We start from the raw sequence: 22047 nt of genomic DNA, 5'->3' as shown, positions 1-22047 counted from the left end.
TAAAATAAAATGACATGTTATAAAACCATGTTCAGTGATTGTGATTCCCTTGTGCTTAAAGCACAAATTCTGTTTGCAGTTTCCTCTGAATGCAGTCAATGAAGCATGTGCCAATAACTACGTGCAGGACAAACAGTCTTTTTGCAGAAGCAACATTTTTGAAAAAAAGGGATATGTCATTATGACCTGGAGGTAATCACCTGGAACTAGACGTGCTGCAGTACATTAGCCGAAAACACTTTAACTTAGTGACTTAAGACTTAGCTTGGTTTACAAAGATATCATCTTGTCCTGCTTTACTGGCTGAAATGAAATGTATGTCTGAATACAGTGAACAAACATCCTGGTTTGCAGGATAATGAACAGTCTTGGCAAATACTGCTACCGACTGCCAGGTGACAATAGCTGTTAAGTCACAGTACATAAAGCAATCTTTCTCTGTTAACTGCTCACCATCTTTGTCTTTGGTCTTGCTGGAATCAGAGGACTGTTGAGCCACAGCTTGAACAGGACATAGATCTTTGGACTTGGAGTTCCTCTTTCGTAAGGTTGGTGGTCCTGCTGGAGCGAGAGGCTTCTGGATGGGTGGGGGTTTGGTTGATGCAGGCTGAGGAGACGGTGGGCGTTGTTTCATTGCGCCTGGAGAGGCTGGGCGCATCTTAGGGCTTTGCCTGCAGAAGAAATTGTGTGTGCCATCTTATTTTCTGACTTAAAACCAAATGAAAATGCATGTGTTTCATAACAAATCCTGTGCAGGAGTCTTACTTGGGTGCTGAAGGCGAAGGAGTCCTCTTCGGACCTGGACTGGGGGCAGGCGATGGCGAACGGTGCCGACCTGGAGTGGATGGGGAGGCAGGACGTTGCCCCACAGGTGATGTTAACTTCTTATCTTTCTGTAATTTCACAAAAAAAAAGGACACAAGTGGAGACAGTATTAATGAAACCACTCTCAAATAGGGTTATTCCAAGAACGTAACACCAATTCCCACAAAATCCTTTGTGTATTATGAAATATTTATAGAACATATTGAAAAACAAAGCACTTTAGTGATGAATTTAACTGATTCCCCCCCAAAAAAGCTTTTACTTTGTAACAAACTCCTCACCGTATTCTTTCACTACAAATCTTTGTAGATTACTTTTGCTGCAGGTCTTGAAAATTAACTTTAAAACAATTACTTGTTTGTATTGAGATGTAATACAAATAGAAGTCTTTGAATTCCAATTATCCACATTATCCATTCAGTACATCTTAAGGAGAGATGATAACATGATGGTGAGAAAAGTCAGAGGCTTCTGACATTGGGTCCCACGGTCTGGGTGGGGTCTGCTTTGCATGGCCTGATTTGTCCATAATCGGGCCACTGTGAATCCCTTTGTTTCATACTATGACAATGAAGCCCTTCACAACCACAGCGAAGGCGGAAGAAAGCCAGGTTGAGAAAGAACCAGGCACGGCAGACCAACAAGTGAGACCATACAGATAAGACCCTCAAGCATCAGCAGTATGAAATTTTGCCCATGTTTAAATGAGTGACCAGCAAAGTCCAAAGAGCAGCTGCATGAGTAACATTTCCCTATGGTTAGCATCCTGCAGAAGTACTTTGACAGGCAAATGTAGCAGGATATATGCATATACAGTGACATGAAAAAGCATTTTTTGCATATTTGTCTTACTTAAATGTTTTAGATCAAACAAATTCTAATACTAGACAGAGATCACTGGTTAGTTATCCAAACCTAACTGGCTCTATGTGGAAAAGTAACCCACCCTCCTTTAAATGATGAGATGACTGTAATTAATCACATTTATGGAAACCTGAGTTTATTTTCTCTAACTACACCCAGGCATGCTTAATGTCAGAGCTGCTGAACCAAGAAATCATTTAAATAGAAACTGTCTAACAAAATAAAGTGGGCTAATAAATTTCGAAAAGCAACACACAGTGCTGCGATCTAAAGAAACAGCCGAGAAAGAAAGTTATTGACAACTATCAGTCTGGAAAGGGTTGCAAAGTCATTTCTAAGGCTTTGGGACTCCGGTGAACCACAGCAAGAGCCATTATCCACAAATAAAGAAACCTCTACACCTTCCCAAGAGTGTGCGACCTATCACAAATACTCCAAATGTGCATTGACGACTCACTAATACATCAGGAAGGGGGCAATTTATTTCCCATGCCACTCTGTTTGTTGCACAAATTTTAATGTAGGAAAGTTTTCATTTTCTGTCAACTCCCTGCAGCTTCTGGATACAACATGAACAAATATGAACACCAAGCACAGCACAGACTACATAAAACCTACCACCACCACAGTAGAACAAACACTGACACTGCACACACAAATATCACACAGATTTATTAGTACACTAAACACACAGTCACTGTAGATAGCACTACTTGCTGTGCTCCCTCTTGCTACAATGCTACTAAAAAAAAGTAAGCTACTGAAACTTTTTCTGTCCATGATTTCCAAACAAAATTTAACAACTTTCCCACAGAAATAAAACCATAGCTTTGCTACACATGTTTTTTTTAATTATGTAATATAATCAAAACTCCATTAAATTATTTCAAGCACATCTTCTATGAGCAGAATAACATACTCTGTCGTTCTTATAGTCACAACCAAATGCGTAACCTAAATGTGTCTATGATCACTCGGAAATTTCGATATGGATTAGGAGATGCCAGCTAAAGCCCTACATCCAGGTTACTCCATCAGCAAATCCAAAGTGATACTAAACAAATCGAACATTATTTTTCAGTTTTCTGACATGAGAACATTTTTAAAATTGAGATCAACGATTAAAAGCTGTTATTAGTTATTAAAACGAAGGTGTTCATACCATCGAAGGGTCCAGGGCTCCATCGGCTGACACAGATGTGGTCATGCTGCTCTTCTGTCGGTCGCTGCTGCGGCTGCGCACTGGACCACGGGGTGGGTGCAATGGGCTGGCAGAGGCTGAGCGAGGACACAGGTGACACTCTGGTAAAGGACACAGTCATCGCAGGACCATGGGAGCACAACCAATGGGAGGAGTGATAAGCGACCAAATTGGGCAGCAAAGCAGCAAAAAGCAAAAGGAGTGAATGATTAAGAAAAGAGGGGGAATACAGAGGTAAGGTTGGGGAAAGAAGGAATGAGGAAGGGAGAATGATGGATGGAAGAAATGAAAGGTTTTTGTAAGGAGAGAGAGCACAAAAAAAACAAAGCGACTTGTTAGATATAGCTCATTACGCAGGGAATAGCTTAATTTCTGAAACTCCGGACGGGCTGGAAATTACTGGAGACACATAACAAGCAGGGAGCAACAATGTGGCGAAAAACCCAAACACCCTGCAGCTTCTGGATACAACATGAACAAATCTAAACACCGGGCACCATAAGCACAGCACAACACACATTATGTAAAACCTACCACCACCAAAGTAGAACACACACTGACACTGCACACACACAAAAATCACACAGATTTATTAGTACGTTAAACACATAGTGAATGTAAATAGCACTGCTTGCTGTGTTCGAGTACAGTAACTAGAGTATGAGTAATGAGTAATATGTCTTTCTTTTGTCATGCTGTAACTGTTCCTAATCAGAGAGAGACCGACCTTTCAAGTTTCAGGACAGGACTGAGAAATAACTATAACACTGTAATGGCAAAGGCTCTAACACACTGTCTTTAGCAATTAGGTTAAGTCTAGCCTGCAGTTAGAAGAGGAAATGGTGCTGTGCACTAGCTTGCTGTGTCAGATTGAGGGATTAACCATCATAATCCCAAGACCCAAAGAACTCTCCCTGCCACAGCCTGTTCACTAAATTCATTCAGAGTTTATACTGCGCCGCAGCAATGACTATGAAACCTACCCTGTAATGAGCTGCTGCTAATGTGGATGAGTCATGCTTCTACTGGGGCTATACTTAGCAGAGGATCTATACCTTCTAACAGGTTTGTAATGGCCACTCAATACTCAATAAACGCCACAGCCTAAAACCAACACTAGAAATGCAGCTGCAGCTTTGAAGTGCTTTACAGTACACTCCCCTTCCTACCTATAAAAACACACAGTCAACCAGGGAAAAAGAGGTATTCATTACTGTGGTTGTATGTTAATCATTGCAGGCTGTCAACCACTATAGAGCAATTGATCATTACCACCACAGCAAAAAACTTATTCACATTAAGGCATGTCAGTCATCGAGGGCGACATAAAAACCCACACAGGATGCTTTAAAGCATCCACAATATCAACACATATTATGCCTCACTATGAGAACTCATGGAAAGGCACAACAGACCTACTTTGATGTAACAAGAACCAATAGGTAAGCAGCTTAGAGTAAATCTCCTAGTGTGGACCCTGAAGCTACTCTGAGGCAGAGAAATGCTCCTGACCAAGACTGCCCTGCACAGCCCAGCTCAGCACACAACAACTGATTGTATCAGATTTGGAAATGCATGTAAACTAAACGTGTGTGTGAGTATGTCAGTTTATTTGTTAGAATGTAAATACACTTTCTCATGCTATTTATTATAATTAATTACTGTGCACACGTTAACATTTGATCACTACAACTGCAGTCAAAACTCTGAAGCGACCAATCACTTTGAAAAGTCCAAAAGTGCATCTGGGCAGTGGAATGAAATTATCTAGTTAACTGATAATGGGAATACGTAGGTTGACTTTTTACTGATGAAACGAGAGGGTAACCAGGTCTGTCCCTGGCCAACTTTCCTCTCTTTCAGGGTCTCCTAAGCGGAGGTTACCTGGGGCATCTGTTCCTTCAGCGGACAGGGCGGCAGCGCTCTTGCTCCTAGCTAGTGAGGCCTGGGTGGGTGTGAGCAGGCGACTAAGGACCCCTCCATCCACAGTAGTGGCCAGTGGCCTGCGAGCTACACGTCCAAAAAAAACAGATCACCGGAAAAAAGCAAGAGAATGTAAAGGCCAAGATAGAAAGAGTGGATGAGAATGGGGAATAAAAGTAAAGAAACAAAGTTCACCATGTGATTTAACAAGAGAATCAACATACAGAACCAAAGGTAATGGCTCTCGTCTTAGATAGGTTCCTTATAAACTGTCTTTATACTTTCATAAATATAGAGTTAAAGAAGGATACTCAATAAAAGACAGTACATAAGGTGACCGTGGAAAAGTACTGAGACTGATAAAAGAGTTTGCCTGGTAGGTGATTAGTGAAAAGCTCATCAAAGTAATGGTTCCTTAGGATTTGCTGAAGGGAAAAACAAATTATGAAATGACTTTAAAGCAATCAGAAGAATAATACTGGGTAAGAAGAAGAGAAGAATAAACAAAAGAACAGTGACCATGTCTATTACAGTGCTACATCTAATGCTGTGCAATGTTCTCTATTGTGGAAAGAGAAAAAACGGTCCAAATTATTCCTGCAAAGAAAGAGGATGACTACAGCCCTTCTAAAAGCACACTAGCTAAGACACTAAGAAAATTCCCCATTAAGGCTGCTGCTGATACTTAAAAAAAAAAAAAAAAAAATGCAACTGAGAAATATTTGGAGCTTATAATAGGTTGTTTCTGCTACATGTACCTAAATGTTAGCTCTTCAAAAGGAGATTCTAGATTCTCACTTCCTTTTATAGCCCCTTCCTGAGGAGACATGTGTTGTTGACAGACCTGATTTTTGTTAATCATTTAGTGGCTGCCCGTTGGGGCTGGCGACATGACTTCCTGCTGTTTCCTACTCTATATCCAGGTCATAATTTCTGTAGTTATTTTTGTAATAAGGGTAGAATTATGAAAAAAAAAAAAACCTATTTAAACTCAAAAATGCTGATTCAGTATGGAAGACAGCTTATGTGTTGTGCTACTGCTCAGATTAAACACACAGAACATACATGAATAGAGGACAAGAGCGTTTTTCTTTAGTTTCATACATACAAAGAGACTGGTTTGGCTACGGAACAAATAAAAGCACTGGTTGTTAATAGCAACACACAGAGTACAGTGATTTGCTTAGGTCATTTGTGTGCTCTGTGGCTGCTATGTTGGGATGGCACGGACACACACCGCAATGAAGCACGAGTGACTTAAATCCACCTATGACGTCATGTCGGAGGGAGAAAACAATCAACACTTTGTGACAACAAAACAATACACAGTGTTAGTCCAAGCAGAGCACACAACAGACACTTCCTTAGTGAACACTTGAAAAAATGAAAAGATAAAAAAAATAAAATACAAAGGGGGTTAAAACAAGATTCACTTCCAGTGAGAAATGTGACGTAGAGCAGCATCAGCTAGGTCAAGACAGCAAAAAGGTTAAAGGACTGATGGAACAAGCATAACATTCCCAGAAAATCAAAGACAACTGGCAGTGTAGAGAAAACTGCATCTGACATGGGTGTAAATGAGCATTTAGGTAAATGAGAACATGAATGGAAAAAAAAGGCCATATGCAGCAAGAAGATCCAGCATAAAAAAAAAAAAACCTTGAACTTCATAAGTCTGAAAGGAGATAAATGAGATTTATTATCCCTAAAAGCTCTTAGCAGCAGTCAGCGTTGTTAAGGATTTAAAAATACAAGAGGATTCAGAATGATGAAGTAGCATCAGAGCCACATGCTTATTATTTAAAGAAAGATGCATGAGTGTTGCATGCTGATTGTTCATGCTAGCCACCTTGATCATCCGTTGTCCCCTTATCAGGCTTTGCAGGGGTCTGTGCTCTGCCCAGACTTACTCGCGTAAGGGAGGAACTTCTCTTCTTCACAGAACGGCCTGGGAACATGAGAGTGGAGTTATAGCCAAGCAGGCACTGGGGGAGTCAACAAGGAAACCCTTAAGAAAGTCTACAAGTCATGTGCACTTTGTTTTGCTTTATGTGAGTCACCGGGTTAAGGCTGACAGCAGCTGATGCCCCAGTTTAAGAGATGAAGCCTTGATACAAAGACGAGCTTCAACTTTTCCATCTGATCACACTAGCTCATTCTCCCTAAATCAGAGCTGACTATTGTAATACTACTTTTAGCCTCTTTAAGTGTTTCAACAAAATAACAAGCAATAAGCAAATCTTCAGTGTGCGTGTCATGCATAAGACACAGCTGAGTATTTAATAAATAATGCATTATTTTGACAAATTGTGTATTTAACACAATATTGGTTATTAAAGTATCATGCGAGATGAAGAGGGGATCTTTTGCACCTGTCTGTTCCACCTGAAGCTTTTTGTCGTCTTCCTTACTGGCCTGATCAGCATTGGCATTGCTAGGTAACCGGTTACAAGATGAACTCCTTGGCTTAACACCTGAGGGACAATGATGAAATAACCCAAAGGTGAAATAACGAGACTAGCTTGTAACTGGTACACAACATTTTGGAATTAATTCATATATTGTATTCAGAGTGGTGGCATAATTTATTATGAAACAAGCTGAGAAGTAAAGAGAAACCAGTTATGCTGAAAAGGAAAATAAAAATGACACTGTCAGCCTGAAGAGGCTGTGAAGAGATGTGATTCACCCATCTGCATTGATTGTTTCCTGTAGAAATCAAATACCCGTTTCATGATTTTTTTTTGTACACTTCTACTATATTCTATGTGAATCAAAACAGGATTGAGTATATTGTAACAGAAGAGTGACAGCTCTCTATAATACAAGAGAATATTCATGAACATCATCGTTTGGTGCTCAGCAGCCCTTAAAACTATTTACTGATTAATGAATCCGAAGAGATGCAGTGAATGTATGCAGAAGAACTGGGCAGTATCTGGAATCAGGAATGAGAAACAGATTAAAGCAGTTTTACCAATCCCTCTCTGCATCAGTGAGTCTGTTAAACCCTGGATATGAAAAAGGAGAGGGGTCAGAGTTCATTCAGTTTGTTCCATTTCAGAAATGGTACAATACCTGAAAAAGCTCATTCATAAATATTCTCACACACACACACACACAAAAACAAAACACTTTTGTTGGTTAAGTTGCAGCACTGGGTAGGATGGAAGCAGGGAGGAAGGAGGGGAGGGAGGGAGGCGAGGAGACTTACGTTTGTCAGGTGATTTGAGGAGGGTGGCAGATGAGGAGGATAGGCGTTTGCTCATGCCAGCCTCAGGCGGCTGTTTCAGGTTTGTGGTGGATGTGGAGCGCTTGTCCACTAAGAGGGAGGAGGAAAGACAGACAAGGGAGGCGGGATTTAAACCGGAGGCAAAAGGGAGGGAATTTAGGTTTACAAAAGGGAGTAAAATGATCTGCTGTATTTCAATACCTCCAACAGGCAAAGGGCTATAAGTTAATACACCTGAAATAAAAGGACACAAACTATATTTGTCTTTGGGGATGAATTTTCCTATTAACTTAATTGATCATGCTATCGTGCTACTAACAAAATGGGCATTCAGCAACACACCGAATCGACAACAGTACATGCCATAAGCATAAATATCAAAACACAGCCACTGTGATTTGAGAATCAGGCATTGCTGTTAGTTAGTAAACAAAAAATGTTTATGTTGAATCCCTCCAAGAGCAGAGCATAAACATATTGTCTGTGCCAGATACAATAGTGCTTTCTTGGAATACCATTCAAAGAGAAATTATTGCAAAGTCACCCATGTGATCTTGAAATGCACAACAATAGGAATGAGCAATTACAGCCAGAATTCAGGAATAAAATGGCTTTTACATTTAAAATCCTTAAATATTAAAAACGATTTGCATTCATGTCCTTACTTCAGGCTAGAGCTGGGCGATAGAACGATAACGATATGTATCGCGATATAACTTTTACTCGATAGAGAAATTAAGCTATCGCGATAGACCTCGCCGCTCTTGTCCTCTTAAATAAAAAAAAAAAAAAAAAAAAAAAAGGTCAGCCAATCCAAATTCAGTAGCGCGGAGCCGAACCAATCACAGCCGCAGCGTCACGTCGCGTGACTTGTTAGGTACAGCACAAGTGCCAAGCCGCACGTGTGTTTGTTTGGGAAGCAGGCAGCGGGTAATGGAGGAAATGAGTGTGCCGACTAGAAAAATCAACCGAGCGTGACCGAAGAGAAAACAGATGATGGTTCCAATGCCGGAGAGATTGTCGAACGGAAGAGCCATAGAAGTTCCGTAGTGTGAAGGTATTTCGGCTATTTCAAGTCTGACAAAAAACAGAGTAGCGTGCACTGTAAATTGTGCCGAAAGCAAGTCTGGAAATACAATAAACTGGTGCATGCGTCACACTGCGCCACGTTATTGTTTCGGTGAAATGAATTTCTACAATACTGTTACTGTTAATTCTACTCTCTGCAGTGTTTACTGTCCCTCCACACATACGACTCGGTTCTGCTTCTATGCCCCAGCTTTGTTTACTTTTTCCCGCCGAGGCTTCTAGACTTCTGATTGGCCAACATTTCTGCACGGTTAGGAATCTAGCGCCACCTGCTGCTTTGGCATGTTCATAGCAGCGTTTTCCTTCATTTCTGCCTTTATGTGTGTACAGGATTTTTTTTTAAAACGAAAACGGAAAATCTCCGTTTTCAAAAATACCCGTGTACGTGTGGACGTAGCCTCAGTCTCTGACTGGAAGCGCTAATTCGTCATTCGGCTTTTGTCAGACTAAAGTAACTGTTACAACTGTTTGAAAAGCTCAGCTATACAACAAGGAGAGATTGAGAATTTCCTTTTAGTTCTCAGTTTATTTGATATTGACAAAAGTTAGTCAGTTTTGTCTGTTCTTCTGTAAAACAAACTAAGATTTATTTTTAGAATTAATATTTTGTTTCTAAGTGGAATTGACAATTTAGTCTGTTTCGTTTGTTCTATTTTGAAACTTAAACACTTTAGCGGCTGCCTTTTGTGTAGTTTGCAATATTTGCCTTTATTTATCTGAAAAAGTCTCATGTTCCTTAAGTACATCTACCCTGTTGAACTTATTATGGGAAATAAATATTTAAATAAAAACAAGCTGCTGATTATTTCACATTTTACTTGTGAGCAACGGCACATTTAAATCTTACAAATATAGTTATTTGGCTTATATCGTGATAGATATCGTTATCGCCTGAAATGAAAAAAACATATCGTGATATGAAAAAATCTCATATCGCCCAGCTCTACTTCAGGCCTGTGGGTTTTTTTAAAAAATATAGATATTCTAGTTCTTATGATTATAAGCTGTGTCCTTAAGGCAGCTTCAGAGCATTAAGGATAGGTTGACTGCCTTTGCAAAAAATGTATTGGGTATATAAAAATTTGTTGATTAGTTACAATGTCAAAAACAACAATGGAAAAAGTGACCAGTAACCAAACCTATAGCTCAAAGGCTCTAAAGAAAAAAATATTAGTAAAATAACAAACAAAAAACTGCATGAGGTTGGTGGAAACAAAGGTGTTGGGAGGAAGCATTGCCAGTGCATTTGGAGAGCCAGTGACTACCCATGCTGTGAAGCTACACCAGTGAATTAAATATTAACAAACAAAACCTTGATGACTCCTTGGTGGCTTTTCTGGTGAGGGAGAGGAGATAACTATAGTTACTGGAGATGAGGCACTGGCATCAGAATCTCCTGTGGGAAAAGACAGCTCTCAGGAAAGAGCGATAAAACATATGACATCATGACATATCCTTCAAATAAGTGAAAGAGATGAAGGTTAGAAATGGCTGATAGTCATCATCCTTCACTTGACACCCACTGTTCAGATTATCATCTGAACACCAGACTATCATCACATACACCGGACTGGTTTGATTTTCTGGCGGACACGGTAAAATGAGGGCTGAGAGGCTGTCTGAGAGGGCTTTGATCAGACAACAAGCAAGAATGCTGTGATGTGGGTAAACTAACTGCCTACGACTCAACTGGTTTTATCTGTTGTTTGCATTAGCTGCTGGAAAAAAAATAAATAAATAAAACTGCAATGAACAGCTTTCAGATTTAGGCCAAATTTCATCCCAGCTGTGGTGTAGCACACAATACACTGTGAACTATCAAGGACGAACTAAAGTACCTGTTCGTCCATCTGAGTCTGTGGACAGTCCTCCCCAAGACCATCTTTTCTGCCTCTGCTCGACTTGCTGACTACGCTCCAACGTCCGCCTCATCACTGCCTCATAGTGCTCCTGAGGAGGGAAAAAATGCAAGTCATTTGCAGCTGACTAACATTTGAGCCTAAAACAAAACAAACAGAAGATGATCTGTAGCTTTCATAACTGTATTACAATTCATGGGCAACTGCGCGGTGATGGTCCTTTAAAAATATGAAGAAAAACAGTGTAAGCTGTGTTCTTATGTAAATTAGATTCTTTTAGTCACAAATGTCAGCTGAGCAGCAGTGAGCGCTGCTGAGTAGATCACATTACTCTGCTTCCACCCGTGTTGAAGCTACCTTTTCTTCTTCCTGTTTCTGCTTCCTCTTCTGCTCCACAGCCAATCTTTTCTGCTCCTCCTTCCTTCGCTGTTCCTCAACCTTTTTCTGACGCTCTTCCATCTGACGCTCCACTTGCAGCTTGGCCTTGCGCTCCCGCTCCATGATCTGAGATTCTCGTAAAGCTGGCAATATGAGCATGCAGTACAAAGAAATCACTCGTCAGTATGTTGTTGTTTTTTTGTTTGTTTGTTTTTTGTAGCTTGCCTCCACCAGTGTGTGAATGCGAGTGAATGAATAGTGGCATTGTAAAGCGCTTTGGGTGCCTTGAAAAGCGCTATATAAATCCAATCCATTATTATTATTATTATTTGTACTGAATTAACATATTAGTAAGACCAAACTAAGTAAATGAAAGATTTCTATTGGTGGGTTGCAGCTAACAGCTATATCCAATTGTTAGGTATTTTTGTTTAAAATGAATAAAACCATTGCTCATTTAATAAACTCAATATCAGATTATTTGAGTATTTACTATAGTTCTTTGGCTAAAATATCTTAATCCCAAAACTGGGGTTATCCTCTTACCCTGTTGTCTCTCTGCCTCCTCACGTCTCTCTTTTGCCACCCGCAGTCTGTCGTCTGTTCTAAGTGTGGCACCGTCAAGTACTGCAGGCACACGTGCATATGTGGTTTATAGGTAAAGCATGTGCATGAATACTTACACATATAACTTGATGGTGGATTACAATGCAGCATAGCGTAACAAAGGCTTTGTATCAGGCAGGCAGATGTGTGCATGTGACTCATTAATGAGCTTTGTCAACTGTTACGGTAATAAGGTGATGACTAAGATTTACCTGCATTAAGCCACACTGAGAGGATGGCAGAAAAGCATTGGGAGTTGCATCTAATGTTTCAGATTATGGACGACAATAACCTCACGAGAGGGTAATATCTGTAATAACCAGTTTGATTCTGTGTCAAGATGTAGTGTCATTTACCTGGCCTGCACCCCTGAGGTTTAGCTGGTGTGTTATTTGTAGGTCCTGGGCTGTTTCCCGCCAAGCTGCGCCTTTCCTCGGCTTGTGCCTGTGCAGCTGCAGCTGAATGAGAGAACAAACAAGTCCTTTTACACAGCTTGTTCAAGGCAGGAATAATGTGCCACTATTTTGCCTATTCTGCATAAAGTGTATGCAAGGCAGAAAGAGGTAGCAATGCAACACTGTTGCGCTTTTAAAGCCAACAGTAGACACAGTAACAGCACCAATCTGATGTCTGCATAAAAGGTAGACTCACAATGTCGTGCTATACTTCCACCATCTCTGATTCCACATTGAGAATTGTGGGAGAATTATGCTGGTGTGGTGAGATTTGGACCGAATAAGTGCATTGTTCACTACCATTTTAAAGATGGCCTTTTACAAAAGGGAGTGGCCACTTTTAATCTGTCAATTCCAGTTTGGATCATGGATATAAAAACTCCAGATTCAGAAATTCAAATGATTTGATTTGTATCAATTAGGGCTGCCACGATTAGTCGACTAGTCACGATTACATTGACTATCAAAATCGTCGACGACTGATTTAATAGTTGACGCGTTGTTTGAAGCTTTGTAAGATCATAAAAGACGCAGGAATAAGTAGCAGGATTTAACAGTGTAATAACGGACTGAAACAGAAGATGGCAGCACTGCATGTACAAGGATGCCAGCTGCTGTTAAACCCCAAAGAAGAAGAAGCTCTGTCCCAGAATTCATAGCGCAGCCCAGCTCAGTTTCCAACAATGGCGGCAGCTGGTTAGTTTTAATATTACTCTTATTCTTCTTTCTGGGTCACAAAATAAACTTTTAACATATTTTCAGGCGAGAATGTAGCTGTGTAAACCTCAAATATCTGCTCAGTTTATCAAGACACCGCATATTTTCAAAAGCGCGCCGACGTTTTCGGAGATGTCTGTTACCCACTAGCTCAATAGCTAGCTGGGGGCAAAGTCACTAGAGCCGTGAGAACACCGGACTCCCGGCAAATCGTTTTCAAACCCACCGCCGTCTTTCGCTACTCAGGTTAAATATATATAAGTCACTTAGATAACTTCAAAATGTCATTATTTGGCTTTTTTTAGTATTTTATTTGTTCCTGAGTAAATCGGTTTGGCTGAGATTAAAGTTATAGTTTTTGCACAGCTGAATAAACGTCAAGAAGACAACTGGTTATCAGAAGTGTGAGATGCTCGAGAATATACTCCGGTGTCCTGTTATATTTTAGATAGCAAGGAGTTTATTAAACTTCACCGAAACAATCTGCAAATTTCATTAAAATGTAATAAACTATCATCTTGTCTTTATGTTTAGTTAGCACATACCTTAAACACTTAAAGCTGTAAGCTAATGATAGTTATATAAGAGCAGATGCTGCCGGTGCAATAAGCTGTACGTTTTACTCCAATGGATGATGATCTGATTAGTCGACTAATCGCAAAAATAATCGGTGACTAGTCGACTATCAAAATAATCGTTTGTGGCAGCCCAGTATCAATTAAAAGACAGTGTGATGAGGGACCAAAAGACTAATGTTATACAAATTGTATTTGTTTCCACGACACACACAAAGAAAACAAACAAACAAAAAAAACCCCACACTTGTATTCCTAATCACTTATCCAGCAACAGGAAACTCTGGACATGTCAGCAGTACCTTGCAGGGAATACGGCTTCCACTGATAAACATCCAAATGTTTGTTAAATACCAGTTACGTTTTGGCTAAGATTTGGCACTTATCTCTCAAAAGATGTTCAAATAACAGAACAGTTTTTGGTTGCTTTGTCTTAGTCTGTTCGGAGGTCTATTTTAGATAGCAAAGGGTCCTTGGCCAAGACACTGATCTAAAAGTTGAGCTTGATGGCATGCAAGCACCTTACAAGGGGGCAATACTAAGGCCCAAAGCACAGCAAGTACAGTCTGTTTAAACCATTAGTTCAAACCAAAACAATTTGAATAAGTTGTTTTTTGTTCTGTTTTGTTTGCTTTCCATATGAATGGTAAATCTGGAGAGATCTAATAGATCTGAAGCTATACAACAATCCAGTTATTCAACCATGTTTGTGGTCAGCTGTGTAGTTATTCATACAGTGCTTTCTGTGACAAGCTTCAATGATAAAGTAGAATAAAGCCCTTGTTAGCTTCCTGGTATACAGCATGTGCGCCCACAGGTGTACAAAATTTCATAAGTATAAAAATATCCAGAAAACATAAAACCAACTGATGACTAATTTCCACATGTACCCAAAAACACAATCATTGCTTTAACAGTTGATGTGCGTGCAGTCTGTCCTATAAAAAGTCTAACTCCAAGAGAAGATCAGCTCTCCCATCAAACTATCGCAGGGTCAATAGTCCTTTCTTCAGCCAAAACTATTCATAAAAAATAAAAAAAAAGTATGGTTAAAGGACAGAAAGTCAGGAAGGAAGCACATGAAGGACATGATCAAGCTTTATGAGCTGTGGTATCAGTTACCAGTTTCTTCCCTTCTTGTTGGCATTATATAAATGCTGACAAAGAGCAAAATGATAGTCCTGTGACTGTGAAAGCATCTCACCGTCTCCATTGCAACTAAGCAATCCTATTGTTAATCTTAAAAATATATATTTTCTATTATGAAAACAACTTTTCATATGCTTTTTAAAAAAAGATCCAGAAAAGACTCTCTCCAGGTTTTAACACAAGCAATTTATCTCATATGACTAATGTCATAATAAAGTTAAAATGCTGGAGATATTAGGAAAGCTCTGGAGATTTCTTGTTGCAAAGGAGCTCCTTAAGTACTAACAAACTGGGACCTTATAAAAATGATTGTCCAAGTGGTGCAATAGGATAAATAGAGCCAATAATTGTTTAAGGAAGCAACACTGTTGTCGCACAAAGGTATTCTAAGTGACTGAAGAAAAAATGTTCTTGATCTTGTTAGACTGCTCATGCGAAAAGCATAGTACTTTTTCTTTGAATTAAAAAAACAAAAAACAAAAAAACAATGATACCATCAAGCAAATCCAGTATTTATTTTCCCATGTTAACATGAATCATGTGTCCTTATTCTAAATCTATTTTCATTTAGTTGGTGGATAAAGCAAGATGCTGGTCTTTACCGTCTTCTATGTATTACAAATAGTAATTTAAAAGCACAATTTTTCAATTATTAACTGCCGGCTGCTACCCAGATGAATGCATGGGTTAAGGAACCCATTGTCAAGTTTAATGCTACTCAGATTGCTTCACACTCAAAACCTCCATGACTGAATCACTGGGATGTTTGTAAACAGCTGTTACAAGATGCACTGCCCGTCCTACACAGAGCTTTGCAAACCTACGTCTACATGCTGTAGCTATCATGTGGCGTACTGTCAAAATACTTGGAACAACCGGTAATGTGGGCTACTCTCAGTTGTCTTTGTGCTGTTGTTGGCCCTGTTGTTTAACCCTATGCTGCTGAGAAGACAGAAGTCATAAGATACAATGAACTATTCGGTACTGATACTGAAGTAAAACTGGTTGTTAAAAAAGAATGAAAACTGTCCCCTGCATGCATTATCTGTGCTTTCCATGTGTTCTTTTTTATCTTTGATGTGTTTTTGCTTTTCTTCCTCTTTGTGATCAACTCAGCTATTATTCTCTTTCCAGTTTTAGACAACTTTTGAACCAATCAGTATTTGAGCTATGCAAAGCATCATCATGACAGGCCACGCACCAGCACCTCAAACAGTCTATGCTCACTGAATTCTCACAACCCTCATAATCCCACATTATTTGCCACCAGGGTAACATATACTATAGACAGCTTTAAAAGAAGCAGCCCCAGAGAGATTGAATTTAAGAAAACAAAGCTTTTCACCAGGTTGCTATGAGCAAACCACTCACCCACCATAGACACTGAATGGTTTTCCGAGTGTAGCATGTTCTCCTTGTATAGAAATCAACTCTACAAGTATTACCTTACTCTGTAAGGCAGAGAAGACAATGGACCCTTCTTACACAATGCAACAGTGCCAAATTTAGCAGTAAGAACTGTTGACTTACTAGAAATTGTTTACCCCAGTGAAGCAAAGGAAATTAGACCTGTCAGGTTAACTATTCATGCACCAATTATCCAAACGGCAACCTCAATGCTCTCCAGTCAGAGACGTTTATGAAGGGTCGAAGTGTACAGCTGGATGTTTACAAGTCACTTCACTTTTGTACTCAGACTCTCCTCTTCATTCCATTTGGAGAAATCAATAAATGACGAAAGATTTGACTGCACTTTAAACAGTTTTGCTGTCACACAACACGTAGCAGATTACTCGTAAATAGACAGAGGATTCATAAATTACTTATCAGTCACAATTTTTTTGTCATTAGGCAACAAATACTTGGCAATCATACAATTCCACAAGGAATACAGTAATAGAAAATCTTTATTAAAGTTATAGGAGTTTACATTATATGTTTGGTTACTAGTGTCTAAAATATGGATGACTGGACACTGATGAAACCTCTATAACTCTACAATCAACATATTTTCCCCTATTAGAGTGAAAAATCAGAAAAAAACAATGGGGTACACCGTCACAAGATAAGATAGATATTAAGTTACAGACCGCAAGGACAGGTGAAGTGCTTCTCATTCATGCTTATGCCTGTATCAAGGATCATACTGACTCAGAAATTAGATGAGTCATAGCTACAACAAAGAGAAACAAACCAAGCCTGAAGACTCACTCAGGACTCAGTGTCAAATCATATCAAATTTGTAATTTGCAATTTAAAGTGTTTTTATTAACAGTTAATGAAATGGTGGTGATATAACAAACTGCAGCAGAATAAGGATACGTTTATAAAGCGGGTGATGAAATGCTATATTTATATAAAACAATGTAAACAATTTAGCTGCTAATCCAAGCATGAAGTTTGACCTTGGTCATTCTGTAGTAGGTTTCATACTTCAAGATTGTAATTTCAGGAAACTGTACTGTCTGCAAAGAGGGAAGTATGACAGAAAGTGCAAACTGAGGAGGCAGCAGCTGTTAAGCTACAAAAAAAAAAAAAAAAAAAAGAAGTCTACTAGTGTGCAGCATAATCACCTGTAAAATAAATTTTTACTGGGTTTTTGGCTTCCACAGTCACAGTAGTAGTGACTGTAGTTTTAAGGAATAAGCAAAATATATATAAATACATCCAAGCAAGAGATGCATCTTGGAATAAAATGAGACAAATCTCTGCTATCAGACACATTCATGTGTTGATTAAAGTGCTTTCATGAGATTGCGAGAAGAGACACTGTTTTCCCAACAGACCTCAAGAGAGCCAGGTGTGCTCATAGAAATGAAAAGAGCCAATCAGAGGCACTCACTCATCCCTCCATCACTATGGAGATTTGCACACATTAACATACATCATCCCTGCTACACCACGATTCAGCAAAACCTTAAAGACATGAGACGGAGCATGTTTTTTTTCCTCGCTCAGAATGTGAGGCAGTAAAAGCAGTCGCCCCGTGACGAGTCTGCATTGGGTTACAGAAATATTTGCATGATATTTCTGAACCCATCTAAATGGATGGCACATAAATCCTACATAACCAAGTAAGCTACTGGACTCATCTTTAGCATTCATTGTCAAAGTATAACTATCATCATTATTATCATTATTATTATCATCATTCTTATTATTGTAATACATGAGTATTGATGGCAATCAACAAACATGTAAACAACTTGATTAAAATATTTTTGGAGTCCTTCTTGTAAGTTTAAACTTTTCTAACAGTCACCGGGGAAGCATTTTAAACATATCGAATCTTGTGAGCCAGGGTTTACAAGCTCATTTAGTCATAGATTCACTTACATACATACATACTTTGCATTAAAGTATGTATGTATGTGTATGTATATATATATATATATATATATATTTTTTTTTTTTTTTATACACAATCCTCTCCTCTGAAATGCTTTGTTGTAACTCTTTGAACTTTCAAATCTCTTTGCAATTTGAGAGTTCAAATGTTGATAATGTATCAGTGTTTTCTGGGATGACCATTATCAGGCCAAAACCAGAAGAATGTTGATGAGCTGTCTCAAACGGCACATGCAAGAGATAAAAGCTGTGGATGACTGCTTGTTCAAACTCTGTTTGATAGATTATATATTTTCAGAGTGATGTTTTCCTCAATTGTTTGGAGAGGAATTGATAACTGCAGATGTTCTGAGCAAGAATCACCGGTAGCTGAAAATGTGGGACAAAAAAAACAAAACAAAACAAAAAAAACAACCAACAAGCAAAAAAACTGCAGATAATATTCAATCTCCAAAAACAGCAATCATAAAGTCTAAAGTTGTGAATTTTAGCTGGTAATTAATCTAACGCTTAACACTTAGGGGGTGGGGGGATAGAGCCTATCCCAGCTGTCAGAAGCAGGATATGCCCTGGATAGATCACCAATCTGTTGCCGGGTTAACACAGACAACCACTCACACTCACACCAGTTAACCGATCCCTATGCATGTCTTTAGGCTGTGGGAGAACATGCAAACTCCACACAGAAAGACAACATGCTGGCTTCAAACCTTGCTGTAACATAACACTACCAGCCACGACTCCACTGCACTGCCTACTCTGTAACATATTACAAACATTTAATATAAATCTGCACTTCTGTTGTGATGCTGAATCTCTAGCATTAGAAAGAGCAGATATACTTGTCGACTGAATATGATTTGCCTTCTTCTGATGGATTATTGTGGCATCAGTAAAGACCACCAGGGGGGCTGATAATGACCCAGCTCTGCAGCCCAAACAAAACATGAAACAGGAAACAGGCCAGTCAGCCTTGTATCATAACAGTCAGAGGCAAATGCTAGTTCTCTTAACAACAAGAATACTCATAAGTAGAGCAGGGCGATATGGCCAAAAATATTTATCACGATATATATTTGAAAATTTGCGATAACGATATAACCAACGATATAATTGATGCGAGACAAAATACAACTCCACAACATTACTAGCGCAAAAAAACAATCTTCCATTTATTTTCACTTAAACAAGAAGCTGGTTTTTATGTACATTAAAGCTTTATAAAAATGTAACAGTGCAAATGCAAATTCCTTGCTGAAAGTTTAACCAAAAGGCATTTCCAGTAGAAATGGGCTGACACATCCTGAAGCATAACCATGTATAATATCCACTGAAGTTAAAAAGAGGTGCTTTGCAACATTAAACTGCAGTGTGCAGTACGTATTTTTCGGACCATAAGGTGCACAGGATTATAAGGCACATTAAGCGAAACAAAGCAGTCAGATAAATCAAACTTTATTAAACTCATTCTTCTTGCTTCCTCCACTTCTGTACCATTGATTCATTAATGGTGAATTCTCTGGCAGCTGCTCTATTCCCATGTTGTTGCAGTATATTAATGACTAACCTCGTATTGTGGATGGATTATCTCAGTTGTTCTCCTGACTGAAGTTTGGTCCGTTTACAGCATCCTGCCATGCGATTGCATTTGTCTCTAACTATCAGGAACTTTAACGTTAACTTTTATAAGTGGAAAAGTGTTAGTGTTCGTCCTCCAGCTTCACTGTTTATGTTATGCTAACATAGCTGTGTCGCTAGCGATCACGTAGCACATCATTATATACCAGCTAGCCCAACTTCAGTAACCCTACAAACGTCACTGCTGTTTAGTTTCCTGTCTTCATTTATGTTGGAAGTGATAGCAGAGCTGTACGTTTGATTTTTTTCAGAAATCTCTCAGTCAGAACATGCTATATCATGCTTAGGTAACTAGCGAAACTAGCGAGCTAACTTCCGCTAGCTTCCTGCTAACTTCTAACTCCGTTAAATGTAATAACTTTTGTTTTCATGGATGCCTGGAAGTTAAACTTTATAGTTACACCTGGTAAAGCAGCAATGCTGATCGTTTTATTAAAGATGAAAGAATTTATACAGTTTTTAACTCTAAGTGATGCTGCAGTGTTGTTTGACCTGAAGCATACGGCGTTTAGGACCCAGATTACTCCCAGATTTAAGAGCATCTTAGTCCGACAAATATGACAATGACAACGGCCGCTTGCATGTTCTGCAAAAAAATGTGCTTTGTTGTGTATCTGACGGACAAACACCAAACCAGTTCCACATCACGGAAGTTGCACCATTTTTACAAACCAATTCTGGTTCATCTGTTTCACTCAACAATCGGCCATGTGCGTATGAAAACAAAGGCACTGCGCATGCGCGTTTTACTCCCATTCTATCGTGATATTTCATTTTCCTATCGTTGCCTAACATTATACCGGTATTACCGTGAACGGTATAATATGGCCCAGCCCTACTCATAAGACGTTTTTACAACTTCCATCACATATTAGTATAGTGGACACACAAGAGTCAGATCAGTGGATCAGGGTTTTCTTTCCATGGTTCCTTTCAACTGCACTCTTTATTGTGCCCTGCAGCATGGTGCAACTAAATAGCTTGCTGCACAGGAAGTGCCTACGTTGCTAAATATAAGGGTGGATTAACATTTGATATTGACTACATGGCCTTGTAATTCCAATTGATCACTATCAGATGCAAATATGCAGGCAAACATGAACCTGAACCACTGATTACTTTATTTTTTTCAATTAATTTTATTTTTTCACAAATTCAGAAAATTATCATATTTGACTGAAAGGTTACCAACACAATGAGCCAACCAACACAAAATTTCAGGATGGATGACACAGCTGATAGATGCCTAAGAAACACGCACGCACAAACACACTAAATCTTCTATGGGATTACCAAGACCTACTCATGTAAAGGTAAGCCCAGGCTATTTGTAGTACCAGCAGGATGATGATGACAACTTTCCAAGAGAGTCTCCTGCTCTAAGTGGACCATTTTGTCTTGCACAGAAAAAATAAACATCAACAAATGTAATCATTCTCACATCCACTATTTTTAATAATTATATACTGCTCATATCCTATAGTGTTGTGTTATTTTTCAGTCCTATAGGGTTAAGCTAAAAAAAAAAAAAAAAAAAAAAAAGCAGAAAATATAAATATATCCATTCTCTAGATTTCTAATTAAACCCCAAGAAGTACAGCCAAGTCGACCACACTTTAAACTATACAGTTTAGAAGACTTATTGAACCAAAACATTCTTGGTGCCAAGAGTGTGGAACTAATCTTCATGACTATTTGAGGAGTGACTATCCACATCCGCACCATTGATGTGCAGACATTGAAAGCAAAGAGCATGTGTTAGCTTTTTGAAGTCTATACATTTTGTTATTTTTCCTCCTTTGATAAGCAAAAATATGTTTATTATTAGATAAATTAATCCATGACTTTTTGTAATTTTTCTGTGGTGGAAGAGCCAAAATCCCTGAATATCTGACATTTACTTGTTGTGTAACATCTCTTGAACCCATTATTCATGCGTTTGGTCTTTGTTGCTGTGTGAAGGTCGAGAACCATGTTGAAATAAGCTCTGACATGTTGCCCAAAGACACAAAAACTTTCCATTCAAAGACTTTCAAGAGGGGACAATTTGGAAATTTGTCCGTAAGCTATCCCAGCTCACCAAAGCTGGTAGAGAATCTGTCTTTGTGGAGATGGAAATATTAGTGTTAGATAACATAAAATGAAGTACCAACGATATATAAACATACAAACTAACGCCTCATGAACT

The 22047-nt window shown here is 39.0% G+C and overlaps 1 protein-coding gene across 13 annotated transcripts in view; it reads right to left on the bottom strand.

Moving 5' to 3' along the window:
- The window catches only part of map7d3 (MAP7 domain containing 3), a 30217-nt gene that overhangs the window by 6106 nt on the left and 2064 nt on the right, over positions 1-22047 (bottom strand). Inside the window, exons 2-13 of one of the 13 annotated variants that reach the window (XM_085243679.1) lie at positions 12334-12435; positions 11918-11998; positions 11351-11514; positions 10973-11084; positions 10447-10530; positions 8028-8135; positions 7186-7287; positions 6663-6761; positions 4775-4900; positions 2852-2991; positions 766-893; positions 454-671 (exon numbers count right to left, since the gene is read on the bottom strand). In XM_085243679.1, coding sequence (XP_085099805.1) covers positions 454-671; positions 766-893; positions 2852-2991; positions 4775-4900; positions 6663-6761; positions 7186-7287; positions 8028-8135; positions 10447-10530; positions 10973-11084; positions 11351-11514; positions 11918-11998; positions 12334-12435 — 1464 coding nt within the window. The remainder of the gene's footprint in view (positions 1-453; positions 672-765; positions 894-2851; positions 2992-4774; positions 4901-6662; positions 6762-7185; positions 7288-8027; positions 8136-10446; positions 10531-10972; positions 11085-11350; positions 11515-11917; positions 11999-12333; positions 12436-22047) is intronic. The other 12 variants (XM_085243688.1, XM_085243698.1, XM_085243715.1 and 9 more) reach the window with 12 other exon arrangements.

This window comes from Mchenga conophoros, linkage group LG2 (genome assembly GCF_057382185.1).
Source record: "Mchenga conophoros isolate Kocher_MC1m ecotype Shallow Benthic linkage group LG2, M_conophoros_male_GT1.1, whole genome shotgun sequence".
Classification (NCBI taxonomy): Eukaryota; Metazoa; Chordata; class Actinopteri; order Cichliformes; family Cichlidae; genus Mchenga; species Mchenga conophoros.
Note: the sequence above shows the minus strand (reverse complement) of the source record. Positions and strands in the feature narration are given on the sequence as shown.